This window comes from Ambystoma mexicanum, chromosome 9, assembly GCF_040938575.1.
Source record: "Ambystoma mexicanum isolate Mex_15411 chromosome 9, UKY_AmexF1_1, whole genome shotgun sequence".
NCBI lineage: Eukaryota > Metazoa > Chordata > Amphibia > Caudata > Ambystomatidae > Ambystoma > Ambystoma mexicanum.
In genome coordinates this window covers 34,491,244-34,505,860 of record NC_090931.1, presented here as the reverse complement: position 1 = coordinate 34,505,860, position 14,617 = coordinate 34,491,244, and the positions used below count along the sequence as shown (strand labels likewise).

The following is a 14,617-nucleotide window of genomic DNA, read 5'->3' as shown; positions in this document are numbered from 1 at the left end:
GATTTAGGTGTGCATTTCAGAACCCTCTCCCCCTTATTATCGAAGCCAGGGTTCTCAATGATTGTGGAGCCACAGGGAACGTTGTGGACACAACCTTTCCCGGCAACATAACCTTTTTCTCCATGATGTATTAGGACTCAAAATCATCCACTCCACATATGGGTCTAATGTTACCTTTGGTCCTATCGCCCAAGGACAGCAGCTTTACGTATGCCCTGTGGACTGTATTATTGTGGAGAAAAAATACTTCTGTTCTGTGTCGAATCGCAGGAATTCTTCCCTGCTCCCCAAGGGGGACCCCCCCCCCTTTCTTGTGAGGCTAGGGAGGTGAGCCTGCTCTGAAGCACCCTCCCTAGGGGTCGAGGCAAGTAGGACCTCCCCAGCCGAGCCTACCCCATTTGGGGATAAGGAATCCTGTCCCTGTGAGGAACTCCCTAGAAAGCATACCAACAATTCCTCAGACATGTCCTATGAAGGATTGTATGAAGAAAAAGCCAGTATGTTGTTGTCAAATGGAAACTGCAAATGTGACTTTTAAATTAAAAGAGGAGAGAAGCTGCCTGACGGAGAGCGAGGTAAACTCTAAAGTACGCGGCTGGAGCAGAGAATACGTTGGACACGCAGCATCCTGTAATCGGAGGAGAACAAGAAGTAGACGCGCTGCGTCTTATCAGAAGGTTGACGATAGAAGTGCAGTTGCACGTGGGGCCTCCTGATTATCGGAGAGAAGGAAAGTGGTGGCGTGACCATGAAAAGCTTGTGGTGGACCGAGGGTCCCAGCAATGATGCCGAGACCACTCTGCGACTGAAGACTCAGAACCTAACGGAAATACTGTACGACCATCCAACACAACGGCACAAAGACACTTCAAAGGGATGCGAGATGCCACCCTGGCGGAAGAGAGAACCGACTCCAATCGAGTAGAAGCCCCAGTGATGTCATCCCTAAGAGCAACAGGTAATGGGGACAACGGGAGACCTGGGGGGGGGGGGGGACAGAGAATCGTTGTGGGATCAATCCTACTCGCCCCAGTCAAAATAAAGTGACGGTAGTATTGCAACATCAAGAAGTAAATGAGGATTATCATTGGAATAAATAAGGCTAAGAAAGAATAAACAAAGAAGAGCGAAAAGGGATAAGTGAATAGCTGCAGGATAACGCTGGATCAGAGTCTATATCCAAAGACAGATGGTTGAAAGGGATCATATATTGTGAATTATATAACAAGGAAGTTAATATAAAAGGAGTTATAAATGGTAGGTAACTACCATGGGAAGAGAAGATAATAACTTTGTAGAGAGAACCAAAAGGAGAGTATTAAATCAACCGAGAACATTATCTAAAGAGGAAAGGAACAAAAACACACAAGTATTGAACGAATTGTGGGAGCTGATCCAAACAGTCACAGAGACTATGAGAATCCGCTGTTGAATAAGAAGTTAGTGAAAAGCCAAAATCCAGGAGAAAGGAGTCACTCTCCTGTCCTTATTTATCTTAGTGGTAACGTCAGTTAAGGTTACTTTTGGACGGGAGACGGATACAAGCACCTTAGCTAGTTTTATCAGGTAAGGATGCCTTGTAGCATATGGAGAGATGGGCATTTTCCTTTCTGTTAATAAAAATATTAGTGAAATGGTTTATCGGAGTCTGAATTGTTCTGAACCGCCACAGCTCCCGGAGACAAAGGTAAATATCGCCTTCCCCACCCCGCCCGCCCCTCAGTGACCATCTATGGGCTCCCCAAAGAATATAATTTCCAAGATGTGTTTTGATCTTAAGGAAGCGGCCCTCTCACCGTAATTTAACCTGGAGCTAGCATTCCATATGATTAAAACGATGCATGAACCACAATCGAGAAAGGGATATCCAAGGAGTACATCCAAGTCAATCTTACCAATGGCTTTATAAGACATTTAATGCCCTACCGGAGCTCCATCTTTGGTCCCAAGAAAGATTGCACTGAACGAAGATCTGGTGTGGACTACTGTCAGATGAACACTATAGCCATTTAAGAACAGATACTTGCTATCACTTATCCATACCTTGATTGACCAAGTTACCTGAGGGTTTTGTGCGCTGTAACAAATGCAAAAGAATTAATAAGTTCAGGGACCCAGAATCAAAAATAAATTCAGATTGGTCAAGCGAGGCAAAAGTTATTAGCAGTAGAATTCATGCATATGTATCCTTGAAGACACTCTGTAGATTTCCCTATGGGCTGACGTGTTTGGGTGGGAGGAATTAACTTTGTCTGAACACCATGGGCGCTTTCTTGTAGTGTGTGCAGCACCTGATAGTTTATAATGTAGCAGTCTAATCTAACATCCTCTTACTCATCATTCAATGGCTGGTATGACGAATCCAGGTTTATCGGTCCCTTCTCTCCAGGTGGGGGGATCCACCCCTTTGAGGCTAGGGAGGTGAGCCTGCTAAGCAAGACCATCCCTACGGGTCGGGGGAAAGTAGGACCTCACTGGAAGCGACACCCGTTTAGGGGACAAGCACTCCCATTCCAACAAAGAACTCCCTAGCAATAATACAATGTCTGTATAAATGGGAAGTAAAGAGATTAAGACTACTTCTGGTTTGCATCCAACAAATGGTAACATTGCTTCTATCACTTTGGCTTTAGATAATACTGGATTCCAATGGAACACAACAGCTTAAGAGGAATGAAAGGCACCTTTGAAATACGGCAGTAAGAATAAAGCCTCAACAAATTGTGACATTTCTTCAATATCTTTGGCTTCAGCTAATGCTGGATCTCGCCTGAACTCCAGTCAAAGAACAACGACGCACCCCCTTTATTTGTGATGACATACATAAACGATGAGAAACCTGGAATGGAGGATAGAATCCTATGCAGAGGCGAGTCTTGATGGGAAGACGTTCTGGAGAAGTGGAGCCACGCTAGACCACAGAGCTGGCGGTAGCGTGGAGAGTGAACAAGATGATCGTAAAACTGGCAAAGAGGCCTGGATCAAGAAGGAGACTGGGAATGTAAAGCAACCGTCTCGGCTGGTGGCGCTGTCACACTGAAGCCTGGTTACTGATGCCAAGACCAGAGTGCAGCGGAGCAACCAAATCCCTGAGTTCTGCACAAGAAGGGAAGCGAACGCTCTCAAAAACATGCCGTGAAGAAGAATGAGCAGATTTATTCGAGGCCGAGAAGGCCACAAGGGTTACGCAAGCTAGATAAACCAGATTAGAGACAAAGCAAGCTTATAGGAGGACCAGCGAGCTTTGGGGAGCCCTGAGAAACCAAAAGATATTGACACATCAGGCTGGAGAAGCCACTAGGGTTACGGGAGCGCGGAAAACCCGAACAGGTACACTGTATTGAGGCACTGCTAAAGCAAGCCTGATAGAGGGCATGAGGACTTTGGGGAGTCTTGGAAATTAGAATCCTAGAGAACAGAACTGTGAAGAGAGAGAGAGAACCTGAAGGGTTGAAGTGTTTTGAAAACCAGACAAGGAATTATTCAAGCACCCAGCAAGAAATGGTGTTTGTTTAAAAAAAAAAAAAAAAAAACTAAAAAAAAAAACGTGTGTTGGGTCGGAAGGAGTCAGACACTCGTAAGACATGGTTCAGGTTCTTTTTAACGTAAATTATTAGTAGAAGGCCTAACCTTCCCTATCACTAGTGCGAATACCTACTTACCTACCTACCTATCTAAAGAAACTAAATGTGCTCATCTGTGGTCATGAAGTTCAAAAGAAGATGTTGTCCTCCGTCCAAACTACCCAATCTGGCCCTGCCACCAATTTTAACTAACTTAGAATTGACCAAGGGAATGATTTGGTTTTGCTTTGCCACTCCAGTTCCTTCAATAGTCTTTTGAATTATGACACCTCTATGTGGGTCCGATCGTCTCTGTGATCATTCTTATAGGTCCTCAAAACACTTGTTTCTCTCGTACTTTCTGTGGCACCCTTTTTAGAATGTCTTTTCTTGATACTCTGTTACTTGTAGTTTCCTCCGAGGCCTACCCTCCAGAAGTACTTGATCAGGGTTTTCCTTTGCCCCTTTCTAAACTTCTATTATCAGTTCTCAGTCTTAGTGTCTCTTTTCTTACTTGTTATACCCCAGCGGTATTGATTCAGCACCTCTCCTAGGCTTTTCACTTCTTGGGTGACAGTTACTTTTTTAATAACTCGTCCGGGTGCATGACAATTGAAGCGGGGTACCCCAAAAAAAGGGGGTGAGAGAAAAAGGGACCCACGCTAGAGGGACGGCGGCGGCGGCAGCAAAAAGGTAAGGTGGGTGTGGGGGGTTGGTCTATGTCCAAATTTGGGTTGTTTGGCCAAAGTAAAAACTCATTTGTTGCGAAATAGACTACGATTAATCCTGTTGCGAATGTTTCGAAACAACCCAAATCCGGCAAACTGGCTATATGTTAATAAACATGTGAATAAAAGGACTATTCACTCTGCTTTTCATGTTGCGACCTTCAGGTATCCTGGAAACTGATATCCGCAAGAGGAGCCTCAAAAGCTTTAGAATAATCCAGTTGTTTATTCACCGATCAGTGTCTGGTGTCGATCCTTTGACCCGTCGACCCTTTAGATTCGATCCTTTGACTAAAGGGTCGACAGGTCAAAGGATCGATTTATTTATTTATTTTTAATTGTATATATTTTTTTAGGTTTTCGTTTAGCAAAAAAAGGTGGTTGGGGGGACACCCACAAAAAAAATGTGAAAAAAAAAATATTCGATCCTTTTGACCTGTCGGCCCTTTGGTGTCGATCCTTTGACCTGTCAACCCTTTGGTGTCGATCCTTTGACTGGCAACCTTCACGATCTGGTTAAAATCCCCTCTAGAATAAGTTTAGTTTGCCTTTGGAGAAATGCAAAATAACTGCCTCACAAAGATAATTCCTCTTGCCAATTGGGAGCTGTGATGAATCGAGGGAATTCATCCTGCACTCTCCACCCGACCCCTACCTTGGGAGGCAAGGGAAGTGAGCCCGCTATGTAATACCCTCCCTAGGGGTAGAGGCAAGTGGGACCTCACCTGGAGAGACTCCCCTGCCCCACCCCCATTTTTTTGGGGGACAAGGACTCCCATTCCCATGAGGCAGTCTCCCTCAAGCTATACATACTATGGTCTACATGGGATGTTAAAAATGGCAGGAACTACAAGGTATCAGTACTGGGACGAAGAATCAACTAATGGATATTGTTATCCTATGCAAAGAGTTCATGTCCCTGTAATGCCGGGACGAAGAATCAACTAATGGATATTGTTATCCTATGCAAAGAGTTCATGTCCCTGTAATGCAGAATGCCCCATCCACTGTGACGAGGATATTAAAGTGTGCTTCCAGAGGAAGTAGAACGAGAAGAGAAGGGAGAGAGAGACGATCTCATGCACAAGCTGGGGGTGGCACCAACATGCGTGAAACATGGAGGCGAAGGAAACGCACAAGTTTCAAATGCGCTGAAGGCTGCAGAAGGAGACGCCAGCCTTGTGGCGGACCCGGAACGGGGGAATCCGAGACGGCAGAATCCCAGCAAGAGGTGGTGGGCGAGACCACAGAGAGAAGTACGTGGTGGACAGCTGGTCCGTGTTACATCGCTGATACCACCGGCAAGAGAAGGTCACAGTGTGTCCAGGAGGGCGGCTGATCACTGTGACACTTCAGCAAAGAGGAAGAAAGGGTTGGTGATAGACGCCAGTGAAGAGAAGGCACTGGCGCCTTGAACAGTAGGAGAGCTCCCGAGGAACAAGCCTGCCGAACACATTCCCCCTTCAAGAGCAAAGCCAACGGGGAGAACGGGAAGCCTAGAAGGATTCAAGGGAATCATTATCCTACACTGTTAACTCATCACAGTAGAAACTATGAAACAAAGTTAACTTTAGAACAAAGTAACGACAAAGGTTGGGGAAATAAGAGAAAGGATTATTAAGCTGAACAGTTTGCGAAAACCAGTGTATAAAAATGAAAAGGGAACAGGGGAAAATAGCATGTCCTGAACAAGATCATGCTAAAGACAAGGAAGAGAGTAACCAGAGTTCAGAGAAACCGTCGAACCATTAATTCACACAGTAAAATCGTCACAGTAGAAGCTATGAAACCAAGTTAACGCTGAAACGGTCATTACAAATGTCATGAATCAAGAGAAAGCATTGGTAAAATGCTGAACGGTGTGAGAAAACCAACAAATAAAAATACCCCGGGAAAAGGGAACTGTGATTATCCAAGAGAATATCAAATTAAGATTACCTTTCAAGGATACACTGAGGCCCAAGGCTAAGAACACAAAGCCAATAAGGACACCCAAAAAGGAAGCTACATAGACCAAAGAACCAATTTAAGAGACTAATCAAAGAAGTCACAAGAGATTGTTTTACGGATTAGATATTAAAGACTGGTACTAGAGGTACCCTCGGGAGAAGGGAGTCATTCTCCTGACCCAAGTTAGTTTTCATTAGTCTTAGGGTCAGATAGGATAGTTTTGGACAGCAGACTTATTTCTTTGGGACACTCATGACTGACCAGACGCGCACCTTAGTTAGTAACACGGGTAGGGACAGCCCATAGCGATAGGCAAAGTTAGCCTTATAGTTTACTTCAATAAACTATTGTATATCCTGTCATTTGAGAGCCTGTGCCATTCTCCTGACTCTCCACAGAGCATAAATGGATGCCAGAGTAAACTGTCCCGCAGCCACCTTGAAGCAATGGCATAACACATCCCAGCTCTCGTCCCGTTTTCTGTCTGCCATTGTGTCTCCACAGGATAGCTAGACTCTTCCATCCTCAATGTTTCTGGCCGATAACAAAAGGACGAGTGAGTGTGTGCCTCAATCTTCCCTTGTCCTTTAGTAACTGGTGTGACTCCCCCCTCCCCCCAACCAGGGCTATGCATACCCATCTTTGAATAAGTGAACTAACCTGACATTTATTTGCGATTTTAGACCCCAGATATTGAGGGACAAAACATGAACCATGTTCACCTAATAGGCTCATCTTCACATGCATTCTTCCTTGAATCCCGCCCCTCAGAGGATTAGAGGATTTATCATCCCCTCCCTGAAAACCAGAGTAACTCAAAAAATACCTTCAAAACTCCTCCAGGACAAGAGCATGGGTTGAACCCTCCATCCAATCCAGTGTGAAAACTAACTGCAAGATTAGATCCCCTTCAAACCTGGCCTGAGTGACCTAAGCAATGAATATCCAGAATTCCCTGTGTAGCCCAAGCATCAGTTAGTCCATGAAATCTATACTCCTAACATAGAGCTCTAGATTCAGGGGTTTGGTCCGTTTGGAATCCTGTGCTTTGGGAATATGCCGGAAGTTCCACTCGATGTGTTCACGAAGTGTACGCACAGTCCACCTCTATAGCCACGATGAGCTATAGATTAACTGACCATGTGCTAAGAATGATTTCTGAACTCTGTTCTGGAGGGACAGAGGTTCAAAAGGCCAGCCTAGTTTCCTGGAACAGGGTAACCTCTGGACAAGCCAGACCAATCAGGGTAGCTATGGCAGGCGGTCAAGACTAAGTCTCAGGAGGGGTGAGGGTGACTGAAGGACCTCAATGAGCACACAGAGCAAGGACACTTAACAATTACTCCAAACAGGTGTTATATTAAAAATATAGAACCATTTATAACAAGGCCTTTGTAACATAGACCATAGCAAAGAATCACAGTAACACTAAGTAAACCAACACATCACACTCATACAATATATATACAAGACCATTGGGGTCCAAAGGGTTAAATGCACGAAATATGTTGACAACCTAGAGGGGAAGGAAACAGGCAATGCAGGTAATCTTTAGACCCAGTTCCACATCAATAATACACCTAACCCAACTAAGAGGCAGTCCAAGCCCTATGAAGAGAGGAGCCTTGTGCTCAACAGTACATGCATGCGCCTTGTGCCAGTGGGCAGGATAGGGTCTCTTCAAGGGTCTCTAGCAGCTCAGGAAGGTGGATGAGGCGATGCAGAACAAGTTCCCACTATTCAAGGAAGAACTCCACTTGAAGGCAGAGGCAGTTTGAGAGTGCGGGATGGAGTTGCTATTTCGCAATAGCTGTGGAAAGGAACGGGGCCCTTGGGGGCCACTCATGCGTAAAAATGGGCTCCTGTGCTAGGGGCCAAAGGTTGGGGTAAGGAGTACTCACCAGTCCCCGACGAACTTCGCCAGTTCGGTCCACTTCGCTGGCAGGTTCGAATGTGGCAAAAAGGACGTCTTGGCACCTTGCAGTTCCCGAGATACAGCGATGATTCCCAAACGGGACATTAGCGTTTCTTCCGCTCAGGGAGGACGAATCGACCCAGTTTCACTGCAGCAGGCTTCAGGGGCAAGAGGGTCACAAATGCAGCGAACCTGCACAGGTTGTTGCCGCGGCAGGGCAACACGGTAACCGCGTTTACTCTGGTCCTGAAGCACTCGTCTCACTTCAGACCTGGGAATGCCAAGTGTATGAAATTCGTTGTGAGGGTGCCCTGGACAAAGAGCTAGCAGTATACAAAGTTTCAAGGGCCTCCTCGAAACGGCGGCGGTGACGGAGCAAAGCAACTGGGTAAGCTAGTCAGTCCACTGGTTGGCCCAGGGACACTTCCGAGAAAGCTTACTTGCACGGTTTGATGAAGATGCCAAGAATGGTTGGTCCCACTATTCCACTGGGTCGAAGCGTCTTCGCAGACCTTCTAAGACGACCAGATGCAGAGGGGTCCCACGGGACGACAGCGGGCTCAGCGTGCCAAACCTTCCACCGGTTCCTCGACTCAGCTTCGTAGTTGCAGGATACTTGGCTCCTATCCTTTGTTCGGTGTGAACTCAGATCGACCTGGTAGTGGCGTTTCCAGCCTCCTCTTATCCAAAGTTCCCTTCGCACCATAACAGAGAGGACCCAATGGGAGATCTGCTCACAAATACACACTCCATACGTGGACCAATCACGGATCATGGTGGTCCCAGGCATTCAGAGCACTCCAGACTCTCGCGCATCCAGGATGTGTATTGGGATCAGACATCCTAGCCCACATCCTGGAAGTACACACACAAGGCATGCAGAAGCCCACGAAAGCCTTAGGATTCGCGGGCAGGTGCATGACCAAATAAGGACTGACCCGGGTCGGCTCGACCTGGGGAAGGTGAAGGGGCAAGATGGCCGAAGGACAGGACAAAGAACCTTGTGGCATGGCCATTTTGGAGCCAGGCCACCCATTTGTGCCAAACGCGGTTAACATGGCAGGAAAGGGTTAAAAATAATGCGAAATGATAGCTGCCACCAGTCCTGTCCATGACACATCTGCACAGTTCATAAAAAGTCCAACAAGAGTTTCTAGGGCCTTTGGAAATGACTAGAGACCCACCTGTGCTGTATGGTAAAATACATTGCACACTTGTTACATGTTGCACAAAAGCTGCAACATGAGGAAAGGACTAAGGGAAACCAAGTCTCCCAGTACTGTCTGTCTTAAGGGCATGTCAGATTCCCCATAAGAAGTGAGCGAAAGCCCAGAGGAGTGCAGCTGAAGGCTGTGCTTCTCTGGCAAAGTCAGTCAATGGTGTCTAAACAGCAGCAAAAAAGTTTGGGGGTTGACACATGGAGGGAACATTACATACAATTATGAAATCTTTCCCAACACCATGTTGTACACTTCAACCCACATTTTTGTAAAGTAATACATAAATACTGGTCCACCTCCTCAATATGAGACATCTAGGGTACTACAACCTAATTAAGGTTGAAAACACCCGAAATATAATTACCTGAACCCGAGTGAAGAGGGTAGCTCAAATGCCCACATTGCCATTTTTAACAACGTCCCTTCTTCCACCTGTGTGGATTCTTCCTATTCCTCACCAGTGACCATTGAAGCCAGTGATTCTCAGATACTAGCTGGGGGCCACGCTTGTCATCTAGGGAAATTCACAGAAGCTTGTATCCCTGTTCGAGTGATATTGCAATATTACGAGTGAGAGGACTGTGTTCCACCCTTCCCTGCAGAGTTGCTTTCTGTGTCTTGGAACAGTTGAATGCGAGAACCTTTGGAGTGTATTGGAACATGCCCTGTAGATGCCCGTAAAAGCTCTTTTTTTTAAAGTAAAACCATGTGGGATGGTAATCATTCATCTTTTTTGGAGTGAGGGGGGGCACACTGTGTGATCTGTCCATGTCCCCTTGGGTTCTCTTTGTAGCAATTGCTTGAACAAGGACTGGAGTAGGCCATGATGATCCCCTTAAGGGGGTCCCTCTGGGAATTTCAAGGTATTGCATCTCTAAGATCTATTCTCTAGATACTCTCTCTTGGAGCAGTTTGGAGGTCTTCCTTTATCCTTGGGACTCTTCCTCTGCTACCGTCCATCACTTTGCCACCTCACTTACTCTATACCCCAATTCAGCAATTTCAGTTTGTATGTCAATAATGCTTTTGGTCCCTTCCGCCTTGAGGCTTCTCTTTCCAATAGTTGGCACATCATGGAATGTTTGCAGGCATGCCGTTCTTCTTCCTCTATGAAGGATAAAGGGGTGGAAGCAGTTCTTTTAGTTAATCCTTTCTTCTTTTTTGGCTGTCGCATTGTGGATGCAGGTCCTGGGACGTGGGGGCAAAGTGGTCCGTGCACCTTTTTTGGTAATTTATTTTCCCCCTGTGCCTTTTTACCTAGGTAACCAGCAAGGTGGGTGATTCTTGTAATGTCAGTCTTTTTCTGGTGCATCTTCAACCAGGTCTGCAGTAATGTTCCTTTTTATAAGGTTAAGAGCGAGCCAGGGTGACTGACCAAAATCACTGCAGGAAAGTAGATGACTGCCATCTATGTACAGGACTTGCTGTGTTGTAACTGGCTTTATCTGAAAGGATGCCTGGTTGCGAAGTTCCCCTTGGGGAAACGTAGCAGGTATTTGCAGCATGTTTGTTAAAGCCGGCTCCATGCACAGGTAAGGCTGCTGCTTACATATGACTGCCAGGCTGTGGATCTAGCAGAGCTACCATTTCGCTGCTCATGCCTCTAAAGTATCTGGGCCCACTGGGCACGTTTTTCCATGCACTCTTTTCTCGAGCAGTGTGCTTCCTCCTCTCCCAATAAACTGCAACTTCTTCAGGTCTAAACGCACACGTGTCAAGGAATTCTGGGGAGTCCTTCAGCTGTTCCAGGCATCGTAGCATTCACACACTGGCTTGGGCTCACCAATGCTAGTATGATGTCTTTGCACCTACCAGCACGATGCATTCTCTCTGTGGGCCACAGAGATGATGGGCTCTGGGACAACCTGCACCGCTCACTGGTGAATTCGGCGCCTGCCATTTCTACTCTGCCACCACATTCAAATGAGGTCCAGATTTCTGAAATTTGCCATTTTAATGTTCAAACAGCAAGTTGGCCTTCTCGATGCCGCCCTCCGGTACACTCTCATTACTGCTTCAACTGTTGAGAGTACAACCTTGACTGCTCTGCCACACCCTTGGAGAGTCTGCCGAACTGTTATCCCTTAAATCCAATGGCTGGACTGACCTTCCTGAAGGCTAAACTTTGGGTTTAGGATAGTCTGAACGTGGCAGTCAGTATGTAGGATTCTCTTCCAACCATGCAGCAAAGTAAGGCACATACTGAAATCCTATTGCTTCGTAACATTTTGTAGGTGATGGCATCAAACTCAAGTTAGTAAAGTAATGAAACTTGTATTTTTCTCAGACCAGTTGTATTGGGACCTCCACCATTGCTTTGTCAGGATCAGTCTATCGGCACCTTTTTTCAGTTGTGAAGTTATATCATTGCCTTTTATCATTGGTTCTCTTTTGAATCCAAGTCTCTGCTTTTGGACTTGGGTTGAATCCATGCTCTTTATCTGAGTCTCTCAAGTCCACTGTGTCCTGGAATGTAGGAACGAGGATCAGGATAATTCAAGTCTTTCTCAACGCCTTTGCACTTAGACACAAGTGTTGGAGCCATTGGTTCCAATCGTTTGGCTTTTTCTTAATATGTATTCCATCCTTGGTTCTCTTCGGTTGGCCAGAGCTAGATCTTTGGAGTGTTTCTACCAGAATCGGCACAGTGCATGTCTTCCTGCTCCCTCTTTCAAGGTCTCTGTTGGCTTCTAGCCTCAACTTCCACCTCCTCAGTCTCTCTAAATCTCTCAGCCCTGTTAGGCTCTCTCCCCTGGGCATTCTCAGCCTGCTAACTCTGATATCAGAAACATTCCAGGAACTGCATCACTCTTTCTCCAAGATGTCGGCACTGGTCTTCATCAAAAGCTTGTTTGTGAGCATCTGCTAGTCTGTTTCTTTGGCTGTCTCTTCGGTAATGCTTCGCGGGGAGGGGGTGTTTCCTTGTCAGACTAGTTTCCTTCAGCAATTTTGCAACCCGTTGGTATGTTGGCACTCAGGTGGGCAGGGTTCGCCTTGGCATCTCAGGAAATCCATTGCCAACCCACCATGCAGTCGTATTGCTTTGTGGCATTGGCTCACTGCTCCATGTCTCCACTCTTTAGTGTACTCTCCTCAACCACCACCCTCCCATTCGTGCCGTCTTCTATATCTACGACCCGTGATGGCTTGCAGGCCATGTGGTCGTAATGGTGGAAACCAGTACCTCTTCTGGCTTTCATGTGGCATACAGGGCTACATAATCCTCTTGTGCATTGTTGCAGCAATATTAATGTCGTAGTTTTTAAATTGTTTGGTTATTCTTCCCTGATTAGCATTACATTTTCAGCATACATGATTTTGTTAGTTTAACCAACCACCTCAGTCTGGTTGCAGCAGTATAGCTGCCTTCAGCGGTCCGTGAACACACTCAATCCATCAAATGTTCCTACTGGGTATGGCCTATTGCTGTTCACAGTGCTCGCTTCGCTAATGTTTCCCAACATCACACTCACTTTAACTATTGCACTGGCATAAGCTACCTGATGGGTAGTGTTTCGAAATAATATTGGCGTAGTAGTTTGGTGGACTTCACATTAGGAAAGTACTTCATATAGTACCTTAATGTTGCCATTGCCAATGTTTGTAGATGTAACCTTTATTTCTTATTACTAACCTTAACGTTTTTATAATAATGGGGGCGAGGGGGATATGTGTGTGTGTGTGTGTGCGCGCGCAAAGATAGATTTATGTATGTACAAGACCAAGTGTATATAGAATGTACTTTTCACCAATTGAAAACGTGTATATGCTGTGGAATATTTCTCATTTAGTGGCATTCAAAACCATTTAAGATTCTTTGGTGCCAGTAGTACGGGTTTTAAAATGTGAGGGTACTACTTACTTGTATAGTGGAAGTGTTAGCGCTGCCCGCAAAGCGCTATTCTCTAGACTAGGCAATAGGGCTTACATTTATTTTTCTCAGCCCATTTTAATATTGTAATGGCTCCTTTTTCTTTGTGCTCCTTATACCTCATTATCCCACAAGTTATGATGTGTTTTGTTTCTTTTGCAGATATTTCTTGCGAGCGACAATCAGCCGCAGGCTAAACGCCATTGTGAAGGAGATGGATATTGTTGTACACACACTCAGCACATACCCAGAGCTCAACTCGTCCATCAAGATGGAGGTGGGGATTGAAGACTGCTTGCACATCGAGTTTGAGTACAACAAATCAAAGTACGGGCTCCACTCCTGCCTGCTTTTAAGTTGGAGGTTTTTAGAGGTCCTGAGTTCATTCTTCAGTAATTGGTGGGCTTTGTAAGCCAACTGTTAGTTGTTTAGTCAGTGTTCCTCAATTGTATAAATATTTGAGATAAATTGTAGGATGTCTTGGGGTTCTCTCGTCCTGTACTACTTGATCACTCTCCATTCCTGCTCAGTTACTGGCTATGTCCCCGGCTAGATAAAGAAGTGCTAGATGAGATTTTGATGCAACAAAGTGACTGCATCAGGTAGTACAGATTAGACCGAAGGGGCAAGACGGACTGGCTGCTAGGAACAGTTTGAGAGGATAGGAAGCACCAAGTGCTGGGGCAGCTCAGTGGGGGAGCTCTCCACATAGTTTGGACTATAATTCCCATGATTTGTCACCATTGACTATGCTGGCTAGAGCTGATGGTAGTTGTAGTCCAACCGATCTGGAGAGTAAACGGTTGAAGTCCTACAGTTTTTCAGAACCTAATGGGGTTTCTTAGAAGCCAACGATATGCAACCAGTTTACACTTAACTGTTTGATCCAAAATCTCTACGGTGTAGTGACTGAACTCAAGATGAGGTAGACTTGGTGTGAAGTACATTTAACCAGAGAAAGGTATGTTATGTAATGCAGGTCCAAACTGTTGAGTACTAAAATATACTATTAAAGTATCAAGTGCAACACATTACTCGTGGGTGAAATCACTTTAGAATCATATCTACAATGTTTGTTGCCCAAATGGGCTACCTTCCAATTTGCAACGCCAACACTGTTGTAGGCATATACACTGTAAAGTAACTAAAAGTAAGAGCAGTTTCATAAGCTTATAATTGGCTATTATACCTTAACACACAAGGACACATCTATACCCTTTTCAGTGTTCAGTCTATTGCATATAAGTGATGTTAAGCAGTTTTTGTAGAAAATCACTGTAAAAAGTTCTCTTTAGTCCTCCATCTATGGAGGGGAAGGACTACCAGCCTTCAGGCCCTAGGAAACTGTAGAGAGGATACCTTGCTCGGTT

The 14,617-nt window shown here is 45.5% G+C and overlaps 1 protein-coding gene across 1 annotated transcript in view; it reads left to right on the top strand.

Moving 5' to 3' along the window:
* Window positions 1–14,617, top strand: part of VPS26B (VPS26 retromer complex component B) — a 166,242-nt gene that overhangs the window by 80,572 nt on the left and 71,053 nt on the right. The window contains exon 3 of the mRNA XM_069614113.1: window positions 13,410–13,574. Within this exon, the coding sequence (XP_069470214.1) occupies window positions 13,410–13,574 (165 nt within the window). The remainder of the gene's footprint in view (window positions 1–13,409; window positions 13,575–14,617) is intronic.